This window comes from Chiloscyllium plagiosum, chromosome 17, assembly GCF_004010195.1.
Source record: "Chiloscyllium plagiosum isolate BGI_BamShark_2017 chromosome 17, ASM401019v2, whole genome shotgun sequence".
Taxonomy (NCBI): domain Eukaryota; kingdom Metazoa; phylum Chordata; class Chondrichthyes; order Orectolobiformes; family Hemiscylliidae; genus Chiloscyllium; species Chiloscyllium plagiosum.
Window position 1 is genome coordinate 60,043,366 of NC_057726.1, and position 18,594 is coordinate 60,061,959.

Below are 18,594 nucleotides of genomic sequence, written 5' to 3' on the forward strand. Positions count from 1 at the left end.
CCACCTATCGCATTTCCAATGCCCCTCCCCCAAGTCCCTCCTCCCTACCTTTTATCTTAGCCTGCTGGGCACACTTTCCTCATTCCTGAAGAAGGGCTTATGCCCGAAACATCGATTCTCCTGTTCCTTGGATGCTGCCTGACCTGCTGCGCTTTTCCAGCAACTCATTTTCAGCTCTTTACACTTAAAGTCCAACAAGTTTCGAGCATGTCTTTCACCGAGTTGATGGTCTTCCAGGTGTAGCCGATATTTATCTTGGTGTGCATCCTGGGAACAGACCATAGGGTCCAGAGTCCTGCATCATGGAGCTGCTAAGTAATAATCTTGAAACCACCGCATCTCTTTCTAGATCTACTCTGCAACGGCACATTCCAGAAGGAGGTGTGTAACAGCTCCTCCTCCCCCACAAAGCATAGTCACTTTGAGGGCAGTGTGCATTGGCGCAGAGTCACGATTACCCTTTTCATCACTAGTCAAGCAATGTCTTGGTTAGCCCTCTGACACAGGGTCCCAAGAACACTCTGTGCTGATCACTGCCTGATGGACTTGTGGTCAAGGGTCCTTTACAGATTTTTCCACAAGGGACAATGATACTGTATGGTCCAACCACTTATAGAAGGTAGAACCTGTCCCCGGATGGTATGGTGGCTCACTGGTTAGCACTGCTGCCTCACAATGCCACGGACCCAGGTTTGATTCCAGTCTCGGGCCACTGTGTGGAATTTGCACATTTTCCCCGTGTCTATGTGCGTTTCCTCCGGGTGCTCCAGTTTCCTCCCACAGTTAAAAGATGTGCAGGGTTAAGTGAATTGGCCATCCTAAATTGCCCATTGCATTCAGGGACGTGTAGGTTAGGTGCATTATTCAGGGGAATTGTAGAGTATTGGGTCTGGGTTGGTTACTGTTTGGAGGGTCGGTGTGGAAAATTTGGGCAAAAGGGCCTGCTTCCACACTGTAGGTATTCTAATTCTGAACCTCAGTTTGTGCGAACCGAGGTTCTACATATAGCTTGATGCAGCCGCACACAAGGTGGCCATCAGGATGAGGGCAGCATTGGGTACATTCATCCCCGACTTCTGTCCAGAACTTTATACATGGTGTCCCTTCAGACATGGTCTATCTTTGACTTACAGATGAAGTGGAAGATGGCTCGGATGATTGCAGTGACACAGGCTCAGGGAATAGGCCAGACCCGCACCACATTGAGCAGCACCAAGAATACCTCACACCCGATGACGTTTTTACCCGCAATGAGAAGGGATGGTACTCCCATCTGCCCAATTTCTGCCTCACCTTGACAATAAGGTCCTCCCATGTTTGGTAATATGCCCTGGCCTCTCTGAACCATATAACCAGCATCTTCAAATAGTCTGAACCAATGGTGAAGGGGATAAATGATCAGTTGGCCATTTCCCAAAGAACTCGGTCTTGCTTCAATTTACCTTGGCTCCCAGGGACAGTTTGAGCTGGTCACAGGTGCATATGAGTCTGTGCATTGACAACTGATCTGAGCAAAAAACAGTGATGTCATCCATGTACAGGAAGGCTTTGACCTGCAGATCTCTGCTGCCTGGAATAGTCACCTCTCTCAGGCTGGTATTCTTCCTGATGGACTCAGCAAAGGTTTCTTTACAACACACAAAGCAGGAGAGAGTGGGCAGCCCTGTCTGACTCCAGATCTGATTTTGAAGCTTTCTGATTCCACCCATTGACTGCACTACTGATGTTAGTGGAGAGCAGTCAGATCCAATTGCAGATTCTCTCCCCAAAGCCCATTTTGGAGAATACATCCCTCATGTAGGTCTGTGATCTGTCAAAGACCTTCTCTTGGTCCAGGCTGATGAGACAGCTGTCCATCCATTTTGTCCTGCATGTAGTTGATCATATGCTGAGGAATGCAAGGCTTTTAGAGATCTTCCTGGTTGGTACAGCACAGATTTGGTAAAAACAATGACTGCAGATGCTGGAAACCAGATTCTGGATTAGTGGTGCTGGAAGAGCACAGCAGTTCAGGCAGCATCCAAGGAGCTTCGAAATCGATATTTCGGGCAAAAGCCCTTCATCAGGAACAGATTTGGTTGGGGTAAATCACTGATCCTACAGCAGACCTGACCTTAGACAGAATTTTATAATCCACAGTAAAATTGGTTGCCAATTCCTAATTTCCTCCCTCTTCCCCTACTGCTTGTAGGTAAGGGTAATGACATCTCTTCTCATGGATTCATACATGGTACCTGCTGGAAGCATGCTGTCGTATACCATAAGCAGGTCCTGGCCATTTAAGACTCACAAATTTGAGTGCAAATCGGCTGTAAGCTGTCGCTTCCGTGAGTTTTATTCTCTCTAAAGGACTTGAACACCTTGGTCAGCTCATCCATAGATATTGGTTCATTTCCAATGTAATTTCCTGTCTTCACTAGATTATCATCTGCACAACCTCCCATAAACCACAAGAGTCTTCGACCTACTTTTTGCTGTAGCTCACCCAATGAAGTGCAGTATGTTGTGAATTTCTGGTGCCAGTTTAGTTACTTATCAGGCTGGATTGGGCTAGCATTTTGGAATGGCAACGACTTCTCCAGTTTGGTTTTGTTTGCTATTCTGTACATGCTGTTAGGTCATTGGCTGTTCTTTTCAGTTACCCAGTCACCTGCTGCCACTATATACAGTACTGTGGTTAGATTTAACAGCGAGGTTGGTTAATATTACAAGGACATTTTGATGTAAGCTCAAATATTGCCTGTTTGTTTACGCACTAACTATACACAGATCAAAATCCCACTTCTGCCAAGAAGGTATTGGAAGGAATAGACTTGTTGTCATGTGACGTTACATCACTTCCAAAAGATGATGTCGACTGTCTTATTTACATAATTGCATTAACGCGTTATACAGTACTGTGAATATACATTATATACATGTCATTTCATGTATATTAATGCTGAAAAGTGTGGTTGTATGTACTTATCACCGTATATGTTAAGTATAAATATGTTTTCATGTGTGTTCTTAAGAAAATTGCAGCACTCGTATGGGAAAGTTTTGATCTTGATTTTGCCTTTGTCCAAGAAACCACACAAAAAAAAATTAAGAAATGCAAAATGACCGGTAGGAATTGTTCTACTGTACGATCCGTGATTGTAAAACGTAGGGAGACGAATTTACAGCTGAAAGCAAAGTATCGACAGAACACCGCGGTCACTAATTGCAAGTGAAAGAGGAAGTGGAATGATAAAACACTGATAATTAGAGTTCGGGAAGAGGCAGTCCTTCGACTTTAAGTACTTGTGGTCTTGTGTTAAAACTGTAGAGGGCGCTGGCTTTCTCGATCAGTGTGTTCACAGATCGGGAGAGAAGGAAAAGGAGAGCAGCGGGGATCACCCAGGCTCGGGGTGGTATAGCCAAAACATATCGCTAAGAAATGGCCGGAGGGTTGTGTTGGAACCGAAGCTGGACAGTGCCCATTCTCATTCTAGGGCTTTGCGCTATTTCTAGTCGGGCTGAGGAGGACAACTTTAGTGCAGAGGTAAAGAAGACATCCAAACTCCGGTTGGAGTCAGTTTCCAAGTCGGGTTCATGCATGTACAGCAGCTACAGTATTCGTGCAGACAAAACACACCTTCGTATAAGCTATTGTCGATCTGACTGTACAGTGTTAACAGCACGGGGAAATGCAATGATGATACACTTTATTTCTGTACAATATTAAATATGCGTGATTGGACTTAATATTAAAGCATGCAAATAAATTGTATAGTATTAATATGCACGATTGATATGTTTAATAATATATTTATGGCTTTACTAATATTACAGTATCAATATGCATAGGCCAGTATTGTCCAGTGTTAGTGTGGTAACCCTGCAATATTCATATGCACTGTTTACTCATCGTCCATAGTTTGAAACGTTTGATTCGCTGTACAGAATTAATATTTACATCTAACCTTATTAAGTATTAAATTATGCTAATAAAACTGTATTTTATTCCAATGCATGCATTTATTCATTCTACAATGCTGATATGTAAGAATAGATTCGTTGATCACACTAATATGAAGGAAAGCCTCAAAGTATTTTATTAATATACATGCATTGTCTCATTATTCAATATTAAAATGCTCTAACAAATTCTAAATTCCTAGTATTAAGTCACATGGGTGTATTGTCCAGTAACAGTGTGCAAGAAAACATGAAGATGCATGCATGTGCTCAATGTCCAATATTACTGTACTGGTTAATTTGCAGTATTCAAATGCATGCATATACTCAATGCAATAAACTTGCTAATAAAGTTGTAATTTTAAACTGCATATATATAAACTCATTGCCCAATATTAATAGGCATGAATCAACTTCATATCAATATGCATGATGGATTGGAGCATGAGAATACAATGGATTTGGAATAGAAAAGGCTGTTTAACATATTGAGTGCATTCATTTACAGTCAGTAATATTTTATTATTATGCTTAAATATTACCAAATACAATTAGATTGCATCTCATTTGCTAACTGTATGCTGCTCAGACACTGATCTTAACTGAACTGGACATCTGATTACATTGTCTGTTTTTTGAGCTGAGACTGACTTTAGGGTGTGATTATTGTGCATTGATAAACTCTGTAAAGTATACAACATTGTTGGTCCTTCATGCTGTTAATAGTGGGGAACCATTGCACAACACTAATTGAGTTATTAAAGGTCTGATTGTCATAGAGTTCGCTTTGGTGGTGGTTTAATGTGAGGATCACCATGCCTCAGTTAAGGTCAAGAAGGTGGGACCTTTGTGTTGACTTCAGCCGGTACAAGAATTAAACCCATACTATTCGTGTCCCTCTGCGTTACAAACCAGCCAACTGAGTTAACCGGCCCGACCCCAAATGACTCATTAAATGCATGCAGAACAACTTGCTGTTCAGTACAAATATTCTGTTAGCAGTGAGGTTCAGGAATATTAAAGATTTTACTTATATACTGAATGTTATAATTTCAGGGAATATAACATTATCATCAGATATTTTTCTGTGACTATGCAAATCTTAAACCTAGCAACACAGCTTAATAACGCCATAAATTATGCAAACAAATTTATGGACTTTTTTTCTGTAGGGAAAACTGAAAAGTAGAGAAGCCATAGTGAATCTTAGGGAGACTATATTTGGAATATGGTGCATGGTATTAATCTATACGCTATAGAGGTAATGGGAAAAAATATTTTAATGCATGATACCAACATTGGGAGATTATGCCTATGAATAAAGATTTAGCAGGCTGGGGTTCTTTCTTTTGAAAAATGGAAAGCTAATTATGAAACAGTTTGTGATGAGTTAGGTACAGATAGCATGGTTGCAAAGTTTGCTTCTGAGTGCCTGTACATTTAATGCTATGGTGCCATTTTGATATCAAAGTGGCATTTGCATTCTGCATGTACATTTCTTGCATGATGTGTGCTTTGTCAGGTTAACAGGCTTCCCTTTGATGCATGGTGTCAATCAGTGACTGCTTATTGGTGGTTTTGGAAGCACTACATTTGATGCTCTTGATGTATGACCATGGTGAACATATCAAGCAAGTGAATGGCCATTATCTTGGGAGCAGCAAAGGTGCCTGTTTTTTGCGCTGGTGAAAAGGCAGTGATTTTCAGCAGAAGAGACAATGGATGGCTATGGAGGGTGTTGTCAGGCAGCTCTGACACAGAAGGCTTGCCTTTTGACTGCATCTCCTTGACATTGGTAGCAACAATCTTTACTGGCTGACTGACTAGCAACAGCAGGGACACTGGCATTGGCATCACCAAAAATATATTTCCCTCCCCATCCCTATCTGCGTTCCGCAGAGACCATTTCCTCCTACACTCCCTCGTTAGGTCCACGTTTCTCATCAATCCACCCTCTACATCTGGCACCTTTTCTTGCCACCACATGAGATGCAAAACCTGCACCAACACCTCCTGCCTCACTTTCATCCAAGGCCCTAAAAGATTATTTCAAATCCAGCAGAGATTTTCCTGCACAACCTCTCACCTCATTTACTGCATCCATTGTTCTCGATGTGGTCTCCTTGACGTCAGGGAGACCGAGCGCCAACTTGCGGAGCAGTTCAGGCAGCATCTCTGGTCCACTTACACCAAACGATCCTGCCAACCTGAGACCAACCACTTCAATTCCCCCTCCCACTCCCCCAAGTACATGCAAATCCTGGGCGTACTCCAATGCCAAATCAAAGCCTCCTGCCGACAGGAGGAAGAACACGTTATCTTCTGCCTCGGGACCTTACAACCACTTAGTATCAACATTGACTTCACCAATTTCCAAATCTCCCTACCCCCACATCATCACAGATGCAACCCTCCAACTTGACCTGACCTACCTCTCCATCTTCCTTCCCACCCATCTGCTCCCCACTGACCTATCACAATCACCTCCTAACTGCATCTACCTATTGCCATCCCACCTACCTTACCGCAGCCATATCCCCACCCACCTATCAATCTCTCAGCCCCCTTCCCCCCTCTACATTCCTGATGAAGGGCTTATGCCCAAAACGTCAACTCTCCTGTTCCTCAGATGCTGCCTGACCTGCTGTATATTTTCCAGCACCACACTTTTCAACTCTGACTCTCCAGCATCTGCAGTCCTCACTTTCTCCTGAACTGCTGTCAGGCCATACAAGCCCCTTTGAGCAAAGTTATACATGACAATACAGCATAATCTAAACTTGCTTGAATGCGACCTGAAATGACCTCAACTTGTGCTGCCACTGCTGAACTCAGATACTGGCTGGCTCTATTTGGTATTGCAATGTAAGCTAAGGCATCAACATTTAAGGTACTAAGATATGCATGTGTCCACTTGCAGTCACTACTTAAAAATTGGGCTCTCGTATCTGAACAAAACCCTGTGCCAAGTTTGTACAAGACTCCCCAATGCTCGTAGTTCGTAACAACAGCCTGTCTGGCAGACCTACCAGTACAAAGAGCATTTTTCATATTCATTAGCTTTTTGCAGTAAAGTTCTTAGCAGCATTGTCAGGAAATGGAACTTATGCAAGCCTTTCCTTCTGTCCTGGCTGCTGGCCAGTCATACCCGCTGACTCACCATGTGCAGATCCTGCTTCTGTGTTGACCTCTAAAGTATGCAGAATGCCAGTGTCTGGGCTGTAGGCTGCAAGTGAGAGATTGAGAGATGGTGCTTCTTTCATGCTGTCTTGTTCCCCTCAGATTCTGTGCTGCTATGCCATAGCATAAGCTAGGTGTTCTTGACAATTTGAATGGAGATAAGGGTAGTGTTCCATTGAGGAAATAGGCAAAAATCAGAAGATACATGCTCGCCTAGAAGAATTTGTGCAATGATGGGGAATGGAATACAAGAAAAAAATTTAGGTCATTAGATCACCTGTGGATGGTTGCAACTGTACCAATAATAGTTGGGGCAGTGTCCTCCATTAGGGTGAAGACAGCATTTGTGTTTGTTCCTTGCTGGTTTGGTGCTTCAGCCTGTGGTTGCCTTATCTGCAAGAGAGAAGGACATGCATCAGTGATAAGGTGCAGTTGTTTGGATAATGCTGTTGTCATGTTTAAATAGCTGGTAGTGCATGTAAGCTGCAAGATGTATGAGTGAGGCATGCAGTAACAGTACAATTGTGTAGGTGATGTAAAGTTGTGAGTTGTCTCTGATGTAAAATGTTGAAATTGAAAATGAGGAAGGGTGAGTGAAATTGGGATGGATGTGGCAGGCTTGGTGGTATGTGTGACATTGTGTGAGGTGAATGGAACATTGTGGAGACTGAATGGTTCATTTGCAAGAGTACGGCATTTGAAGATTCAATGAACTTGACCACTTGTGAATTCATTGAGCTTCTTTTGACACTGCTTTCACATTCTTGGGACAAGACTGATTATGATGTCTATCTATTGCTGTCAACTTCTCAGTGCCTGCCAATTGGATCTCCTAGTACCCTTTGGGGAAAGGGTTTCACTCCTGTCCACCTCTTGCATCATACTCTGCAGTGTTATTAAAAGAACCTTGCAGCACACTCTTTGTCCTGTGGTACTATGTTCAGTATTCTTTCAGGTTAGATACTCTTCCCCAGACTCTGTCAACACCCGCTCCAGCCAGAATGCACCTTCTGTGTAAGAATTACAGACTGTTTAAGTAATGCAATCCAGCTTTTTAAATGGTGCTAGATTTTCATGAACTTGGTTCATGGTGAAATGTGCAGCCCCTCAGTAGCACACGCAGCACTGGGCTGCATATTATCATCTTTTAAGTTACCAACAGCTCAAAGTTTGAGAAATAGAATTCCCACACTTATTTTCCATCAATGTTTCTACATTGGGAAACATTGGAAAAACTGGGAAAATACATAGAGACTGCTAAATCGAATTGGAAATTCTAAAAAAGCTGTTGTATTCAGAGAATGTGGAAGAGCTAGTTTGAACAAATATCAATCACTTAAGGAAAGCTGGATAAATACAAAGTAAGAAAAGAGTACTAGGTTATGATGATAGTAGATGTAAAGGGTTGGGAGCTGCTGATAAGAAACATAAACGCCAGCATGAACCAGTTGAGCCAGATAGCCTAATTCTGTGCTATACATAATGTTTATATCTATATATCCATTCAGCTCATTGTGAAGAGTTGCTTTGCGTGATTCATCATGCCGCCATACTGAACAGTTAAGTCAAACATATTCCTAACATGAGTAATTCTTCTTTTAAAGGATTTCACTTTGCTAACAATGCTTTCATGAGGAACTCTCTAGTAGTAAATAAATTGTGTAACAAAATACAAGAATGATACAGATACATGCAAATGCAGTATCCTCTATATGTAGATACAGAAATGTGCTATACAGAATATTCAAAGTCTTGCTGTAGAGTGTTTTTATAATTGATCTTGGTGAACTCAATGACATGCTGAACAGAATTGCCAAAAAAGGCCATAAGAGATAAGAACAGGAATAGGCTGTTCAGTCCTCAAGCCTGCTCTGGTATTCAATAGAATCAAGTCTGATTCAACATTACTCACATCAACTTTCCTGCATTTTCCCTGTAACCCTTGATTCCCTTATTGATCAGGATTCCCCTATTGTCTCGCCTTATAGTATATAATGATTACATTTTATTAATTCTGTGATGAATATTAATGCCAGGAAACATAGCTACCAGACATCCAGGATTAGGATGAAGCACTTCCAGATGAAGGATTTGATGTTTATTTATATTTTAGTCTATTTCTAATTGTAGAAGACCACTGTTTACATCTGCTGTGTGTTTTTTTTTCATTTGTCAGGTCAGTCACCCTGTAAAGTCTCTGAGTAAGATTCAAATTTGGTGATAATTAATTGCAAGTTAGAGGCAGTTTTATGTCTCAAACATTTCACATAATCCACTTACAAGTAGAAAATAATAGGAATGTTTAATCTAATCAGATTAGGTGTTATTTAAACTCAAATTCCAGGATTTTCATATAGTCCTGTGCATTGTTGTATTTTTCCTCACTCTGGACTTTACTATCCCACCATCAATACCAGAACAGTTTGAGTGAGAGTGAGTAGAAATGGAGGAAATAGATACTTGGAAATAAACGTCTTAGTTAATGTTGAAATCTTTCAGCAGTTGCAACAAGATGGTATTTTCTTTATTCTTAAAAGGAATAAGCTGTGTCTCCTGACATCTTGAAAGGTTCGTATTATGCATGTAGAATATTCTGCTCATGCAAACTTTGTGAAATGCTCTGCTAGTAAAGAGAATGGTGCTGAAATAAGCAAAATAAATACAACAAACAGGATGGAATAACTTCACCAACAGTGCTGGCAGGGGTATTGTGCATCCCTGGTTTGCTAATGCATAGAGAGCGCAGTTTTGGGATGGCAGCAGACATTAGACCAGTGTTTCCCGTCCATCCTTAACTGCCCTTTGAAAAGTGGCAGTGAACTGTCTTCTCGGACTGTGACAGTCCACGTGATATAGAAACATTCAAGATTTTAACACAGCACCAGTAAAGGAGCTAGCATAGTTTCAAAAACAGAATAGTATCTAACTTGGAGAGGAACTTGCACGTAGTATTCTTCCCATGTCTGCTTTTCCCTCCTTCTAGGTGGAAGAGGTTGTGAGTTTGGATGGCACTGTCAGAGATGGGTGAACAAGTTACTGTAATGCATTATGAACATGGTGCAAATATCTGCCATGGTCTATCAATGGTGGAAGGAGTGAATGTTGAAGTTGGTGGATGGGTGACATTCAACTGTGATGCTTTGTCCTGGATAGCATTGAACTTCTTAAGTGTTCTTAGAGCTGCACTCAATTAGGCAAGTGGAGAGTATTTTAATTTTGTCTTGTATCTCTTAGACAGGGAATTTAAGGAATCAAGAAGTGAGTTATTTGCTGCAGAATTCCTAGCTTCTGGCCTAATCTCGTAGCCATAATTTTTTTGGCTGGTCCATTTCATATTCAGATCAATGTAACTCCTAGGAAATTGATGGTGTTTCAACAGTGGTAATGCCATGGAATGCTAAGGGAAGGTGTTAGATCCTCTTTAGTTGGAGAAGATCACTGCCTGTGTGATTTGAATATTACATACCATCTTTCAGCTAAACCTGGATGCTGTCAGGGTCTGTTGCTCATGGATGCTGGGCACAGATTGACTCAATATCTGAGCAGGAGAAAGTGAGGTCTGCAGATGCTGGAGATCAGAGCTGAAAATGTGTTGCTGGAAAAGCGCAGCAGGTCAGGCAGCATCTAGGGAACAGGAGAATCGATGTTTCGGGCATTAAGAAGGCCTGAAGAAGGGCTAATGCCCGAAACGTCGATTCTCCTGTTCCCTAGATGCTGCCTGACCTGCTGCGCTTTTCCAGCAACACATTTTCAGCTCAATATCTGAGCAATCATAAATGATATTGAACATTGTGCAATCATCAGTGAACATCCCATTTCTGATCTTATGAAGGAGGAAGGTAATTGATAAAGCAGCTGAAGATGATTGGACAGTGCAACTCTGAGAAACTCTTGCCATGATATCCAGGGACTGAGATGATTGAACTCCAATCATCTCAGTCCCTGGATATCATGGCAAGAGTTTCTCAGAGTTGCTCTGTCCAATCATCTTCAGCTGCTTTATCAATTACCTTCCTCCTTCATAAGATCAGAAGTGGGATGTTCACTGATGATTGCACAATGTTTAGAATCAGTCTGAACATTGGGCACAGACAGCCTCACACAGGGCACCTCACACCTTCTATGCATTATCTGAGCCAACATGGCACCTATTGTTAAAGTTCACTTGAGAATGTAATTTTAAGAAAGTTCTGGAATTTACATATGAAAGAACTGAAACCAACGTGCCCAATCTAAAAAATGAGTGACTTAACAAACAATCCAGGTCTTTTTCAATATACAATTTCAGTTACATCACACTGTAAACTTTTGCTGTAAATTCTGTGTCCTACGATCTTATATTCCACAACCACCTGATGAAGAGGCAGTGCTTCGAAAGCTAGTGCTTCCAAATAAACCTGTTGCACGTTCTCCCCGTGTCTGCGTGGGTTTCCTCCGGGGGCTCCGGTTTCCTCCCACATTCCAAAGATGTGCAAGTCAGGTGAATTGGCCATGCTAAATTGCCCGTAGTGTTAGGTAAAGGGGTAAATGTAGGGGTATGGGTGGGTTACGCTTCGGCGGGTCGGTGTGGACTTGTTGGGCCGAAGGGCCTGTTTCCACACTGTAAGTAATCTAATCTAATCTAATCTAAACAACCTGGTATTGTGTGACTTTTAATTTTGTACACTCCAGTCCAACACCGGCACCTCCAAATCATTCCCTGATTCTGATTGACTGCTGTTTTGCATCAGGTTCAAGACATGCAAGATGGAAAAGAGGTTGCATACGTGTGAACAATAGAGGTAATGTGTATGAATGATGGAAGGATAGAAGCTACAGACATGTGACTGCATGTTCAGTAGACATTGACTCGTGCATCTTATTGTTTGTACTCAAGACAATGCACAAAATGAGAAATCATGTGTAAAGTTTCAGTGAAAAATGTAGTAAAAGTGAATAGGCCTCATACCGTATATAGTTCCAGGCTTCTGAGCAATGTTGAGATCTCCTGATAAGAGCATCATGCTGCGGCTGTATAGGACATTGGTGGGGTCACTTTTGGAGTACTGGCAATGGTTCTGGTCACCCTGCTATAGGAAGGCTATTATTACATTGGAAAGGGTACAGAAAATACTTAAACAATATTACTGGGACTGAGAGTTTGAGTTAAAGGGAGTGGATGGAGAGGCTGGGACATTTCAGCCTGAAGCGTGAGGGGTGACATCGTAAAGGGTATAGATAAGGTGAATAGAAAAGATCTTTTTCTTAAGGTAGGAGAATTCAAAACTAGAAATGTAACAGCGCAGGCTCGGAGGGCCAAAGGGCCTAGTCCTGTGCTGTTTTGCTCTTCGTTCCTTGTAGAGGGCATTGGTTTAAGGTAAGAGAGGAAAGATTTAAAAGATTTAGATTTTTTTGCCACGTGTACTCAAGTACAGGAGTACAGTGAAATGTATGTAATGTTGCCACATTCAATGCCATCTTAGGTACAAGGTACTAAAAGACACAAAATTAAAAATATTAAGCATCACTTTAATAGAATATTTGGAAAAATAAAGAGATAAGATTAAAAGTTCAATAGTCTTTGATGAGTCCTCTGCTTAGTTAGGTCTTCAAGAGACCTCAGCTGCCTGTTCTTGCTAGCACCGCTGCAGGTACCACGGGAACTCCATGCTCGGGCAGTACCCACTCGCATGCCAAGGTATCATCGCACCAAGCCAAGAGACCGGGCAGAGACAGTACCGGGCTGAGATGACACCTCACTAGGTCTGTGCTGAGGCGAAGGGTAAAGAATAGGAGAAAGAAAAAAAGGCGAAAAAGAAAAAAAAAATGAAAAGATAGAAAGAAACAGCTAAAGAGCAGGAGCTGCAGCTGAAGCATCCTACTCTGCCGCCATCTTGGAAATTGGAAAGGGAGCTGAGGAGCAACTTTTTCACACAGCTGGTGGTGTATATATGGAATTAACTGCCAGAGGAAGTGGTAGATGCATTAGAACATTTAAAAGACATTTGGACAGGCACATGAATAGGAAAGGTTTCGAAGGATATGGGCTAAATACAGGCAAATGGGATTTAGTTTTGGGAAACTTAGTTGGAATGGGTGAGTTGGATCAAAGTGTTTGTTTCCGTGGTGCACAAATCTATGAGATGTGCATTAAGAGATTCAAAATTAGAACTTTTTCACAAGTTTTATTTATGATCATTCTGTGACCTTCATGTTTTTCTTGTTTATTGAGTTACGAAGTTGCTTTTGAGGAGTCTATTTAAGATACTGTGAAGAAATGGCAGCTGTAAGGATTTTGCAAGAAGTATTTTGAAGTGATTTCCTTGCTCTCTCCCTTATTCAATTAGTAGGTTTCAGATTGATAGGCTAAGTCTCAGGATTTGATCACAAGAGATGAGATTTCAAAGTTTAATTGAACATCATTCACAGTCATGTGAGCAGGCTCTGTAATCTTGGGATTTTTGACAAAACTTAGTTGTTAAGTTATATACATTCATTGGCACATGCCCAGATTCTAGGGGGCCAACTGCAGAAAAATCAGAGCCAACTAAAGCCTGAAACTGACTTGCTGTTTGAGTTCTGGGCCTGATTTTACTTGCATCTTCCCCAATCCACTCGCTTTGTCATTATCAGGGAATGGTGGCACTTGGACAGTCAGCCTTGGGCACCTCTGTCAGTGACAGAATCCTCAGAGAGGTTCTGGGCTGCAATCCAAGACAGTGTTCAGATGTTTCTCATTCTAGCTCCACTTTAGTCACCTCTGCCACTGGAAGTCTGTTGGCAATCAGCAAGTGTAATATGTTGGTGAATACTATTTCTGATTGTTGCTGTTGTCTCAGAGCTATTTGGAATGAGAAAAGCAGAGAGAAATAAACAAATACAAGACAGAAATCTGTATAAATAAATTCAGAAGTTGCAGGAATATATGTTGATAACTGCATGGGATTACTTTAAAAAAGGAAGGTTCACCACTGATTAACAACACATAACTACATTTATAAGAAACATACGTAGGTAAAATCATACTTATTAATCAATAAATACACAAATGTATTTAAAATAGCACAGTCATGTACATGAAGTACTAACATAAGCGCTCATAAAAATGAATATTTACAGCTCATTTCACTTAAGTGGTAACAATCAAGATGCATTGATCTAACGAATAGACTGATATATATGCAATAAAGTGATGATGAAGAATTTCCTCTCTCTCTCTCTCTTTGACATCTAATGGCTGTAAGGCCTGAGTTCTACAACCTGTGCTTGTTGATGCAGGTTCATTGACTTCTGAGAAAAGAATGATGTTTTGGATCCAGTAGTTGGTAAGATTTTCTTTTGAAACCATTTTCAGATACAAAATGTAATTTTTGTAAGGAGCTCTGAAATGTTAGAAATTAAGTAAACCATTAGTGAGTTTCATAGTTTTACAGTCTATGTTGATTTATGTTTGAAAAAGAAAAACTCATGCCTTTTATGCCAGATCTTTAGATTCTTAGGAGTTAGTCTCATGATTTATGAAGCAGTGGAGTTGGCTTTACTCAATTTGTGATTTTTCAACCTTTATTGTATGCATGTGAATAAAATTGTGATTATTTTAATTCTGAATGCCAGTTGATAATTAGCTAAGTACAAAAGCTAGGAAGAAAGAACATATAGTGAAATCACAATGAGATAAACTTGAAAAACACAAAATTAGTTGTGTTAATCTTATCAAGAATTCCCTCCAGCAGAGTAGTACATCCCAAAGAATGATGCCCGATATAAACCAAAAGTCCACACTAATAACTCAGATTGGCTGAAGATGAATAGACTTGTCATATGATTGATCAGAGTGAATTTAAGTTACAGAAAGCCTACGGGTAATGGCTAGACCTGTATTGTTACATTGGATCATTATCTTAGACCACCTTAAGAAATATTGAACATTTAATTTTGTTTTTAAAAAGAGGACATACAGCCAAAAGAAATGTTTGAGAGTATAAATTCTGAGCAATATATTTCAGTGATTGAAAAGCCTGTATGGATTATTGTCAGCCCAGAGAGACACCCCAAAATGTCATACCCAGTGTTAAGGAAGCTTCAAAGTGAAGGACTTCAAAGGGTAAAAGGCACCGAGAACTGAACTACAGGTTCCTGTGAGCTATCTCAATTTGTGAACATGATGAGAGAAAAGAGAGCAACCTGAACGAGAGGCACTTCTTAAAAACTCATCTTATATTTTTAATCTCTATGTGTTATTATTTCTTCTTGTGTTTTGTAATTAATGAACGTACCCCTTTGCTACCTCAAGAAAGCCCAATTAAATTGGCTCTTTTAAAAAACATTAATTCATTTGGTCTGAGAGAAAGGCATCGACAAGGGAAGGAACCATTTTGAAATTAACCTTGTGACCAGTTGATGGGTGGGTGCATAAAGAAGGGCAATCAATTCATCTGTCCTCACTAAAGCTTGACAATTTGGAGTATTCCATCTGGGAACCTAATAAATTGAGGAATTTTGCTAGGGAACTGATTGTAACACCTGTTAATTACTAGAGATTTCTGGAAGCATCCAACATGCCCACCGTGAATTCCTGTGATGGGTAGGTAGGAGGTGCTGGCTCCTGCTGGGGCATTTTGTGTTCTAATATCTGGAAACCATATTTAATAGACACTCGGACAGCACTTTATTCTCTGAACCTCAGCCCCAAAGGACTCGTACCCAATCCTGGAGATGGCAGAAAAGTTGCACAAGACAGACCCAACATTTAGTGACCACACCGTTGAGGGATTTATATGAGCATTGGGAGATTCTGTTCCTCAGGGATAGCAACAAAAAGCTATTCTGTAGAGGTGGAGGTGGCTCAATCAGTCAGTGCACAATAAACCTGAAGATGTAACTGGGTGCAGTGCCACAAGATGAAGAATTACCTTGTGCAGTCTTGCAAGACGAAGAATTACCTTGTGCAGTCTGCCAGAGTAAGTACCATGTCTACTAATTGTTTCATAGCATTATGACTATGTTTTAGCATAATAAGCTTACCAATACGCACACCCTTGGATGATAGACCCTTCAACCACATGGGGTCAATGTGAATTTCACCAGATTTCCCATTTCCCCTCCCCCCACCTTATACCAGTCCCAACCTGCCAACTCGGCACCGCCCTTGAATGGTCCTACCTGTCAATCTTCCTTCTCACCTATCTGCTCCACCCTCCACTCCGACCTATCACCATCATCCCCCACCTTCATCCAGCTATCATTTCTAGTGACCTTCCTCCGCACAGCCCCATCCCGTTCCCATTTATCTCTCAGCCTCCTTGGTCAACATGCCTTATTCCTGATGAAGGGCTTATGCCCAAAACATTGACTTTCCTGCTCCTTGGATGCTGCCTGACTGGCTGTGCTTTTCCAGCACAACACTCTTCGACTCTGATCTCAAACATCTGCTGTCCTCACTTTCTCCTAGTTGATTATAACCTTCATCATATGCCTCATGACTAATCAGTGTCTTTTTTTGGACTTAGCCATGGACTAAGAGCAACTCAATGTATTGGATCTCACACATGTGCTATTTTAAACATAAGTAGACTTGTATTACTCAGCAGCTCACACATCATTTCATCATCAATTCATTCACCTTTTAAATAATGTAGACATTCCATGTCTCTCACCAAAGGCTTATGTGGGATAAGGGCACTATTACAAAAAGTGCCTTTACCATCGACACTTCAGAAAAAAAATCATGTATGCACATTATATGAACTTTCACTGAAATCCATCAATTTAGCTTGTTCACCACAGCAGGTGCCTTTCACTCAGAACCCTTTCAGTCATACTGTTCTCCAAACTAGTTTCTTCTTATGCAAGGCTCACATGGACAATCACAGATCTGCGAGTTCACATCAGTAGCTTTACCTGTACTATCAATCCACATCAACTGTTCATGTTCTCATATAGTGTCTCTTAATGGCACTACTCTTTTACAAGGGAAGCTGTTGCACACTGTAGAAATTGTAATAACACAGAGGGCAGCATGCCTGAATTCCAAGTCCTCGCCACTTTTGAAGATGAAACTGCTGAACATGGGAAGTAGGCTTGTGCACTATGGAAAATTGGATATGTCCACCTATATAATGCAAACATTTAAAACAGCTTCTCACATCTGCATATCAAGAATCAGATTTTTAATACAAATTAAGGGATGCTTGTACTACTATCCATTGGAGTCCTCCTAAGTGATCCAGACAACAGAAACACATCCTCAAACGACCAATTGTATATTCTAGATGCATAAGCTGCATTGTGGCTCTGTTCGACATCCATCTGAGTGTTTCACACTGGGCTTATTAGCCCTACTTTCTTGTCAATCATAAGCCAGCCTTGGAGATGATGTAAGAAACAAACATGGGATGAACCTGAGAAATGTGTTTGTGTAGTCAAAAAAAGTTGAATATTGAGGGGTAAAATCCCTTCCAGATCAAGAAGCTGGATGGATAATGCCAGGGGATTCTGAGTGCCCCATGCTGCAATTGATAACCACTTGCACCTGAGGCAACGCAGCAAAAGCTGCAAAATGCACAGTTTGGGGCAGCTTGGCTATTGGGGTCCATGGTGAACTAGACAAACCTAATACCTTTCTTGTCAAGGGAGATGCCATGCAAGTGCTCATTTGTGCTCTGGAAAGAACCAGTGCTGGTGTAGAAGTAAAGGTGCAGCTTGCATCGCAGTTACATAACTCGCTCGTGCATGGACCTCTGATTCATTGAGTGTGAATAATTATGCATTAGTTTCTCCCTACTCTCTACCAGCTATCCCAAATCCCACCATCAGTATGACTGCTGAACCTTAGCTGACCTTCTTATGAAAGTGTAAGGAATGAATGAATGATTGGGGCTTACTTGTTTGTTGCTTTTAGATCATAAACACCTTCAAATATTGTTTAACATTGTTTAGCAGTATTCTTAAACGACTGCTCTTGCAATAGCATCTAGCTTTTTCAGTTTTGATATCTTATTTTAAGTATGGGGTGGCTCTACCTGAGCACCTGCAAAGAGATCTGGAACCCTTCCTTTTTGATTTGCACATTCTCTGAAATCTTCAAATAAAAATGGTTTGGTGCAAGAAGGCAGTGTTATACCTTAACCTCGACTCCCTACCCTCTATCTTTCGAGTATGCTTTCAGCCAATAACCTTTGATGGTCTCTTCCATCTCACATTCTCTCTGTCCTTCTTCAGTCCCCATTTTAATTATCAGTTCTTTCACCATCTCTTGGGATATTCCTGCTCTTCCCCTTCATCCATATCCAATGTGACCCACATGCCCAGTCTCACCCTTATACCCTCATCATTCCATTCCACTGCTTTTCCTCCCTCCCTGGCACACCAATTTATCTCATTGATCTGCAGTCCTCACTTTCTCCTAGTTGCTAAAAACCTTATTGTGAAGACTCTTCCAAGGATGCCCACCTTGAAGAAGTTCTCTTCCTCCCCCACAAGGATCTCAGCACC

General features: G+C 41.1%; 1 protein-coding gene across 1 annotated transcript in view; it reads left to right on the top strand.

Annotated features, from left to right (window-relative positions):
- Positions 1–2,894: 2,894 nt before the first annotated feature.
- The window catches only part of LOC122558630 (matrix metalloproteinase-15-like), an 80,658-nt gene continuing 64,958 nt past the window's right edge, over positions 2,895–18,594 (top strand). Inside the window, exon 1 of the mRNA XM_043707427.1 lies at positions 2,895–3,526. Within this exon, the coding sequence (XP_043563362.1) occupies positions 3,422–3,526 (105 nt within the window). The 5' untranslated portion in view covers positions 2,895–3,421. The remainder of the gene's footprint in view (positions 3,527–18,594) is intronic.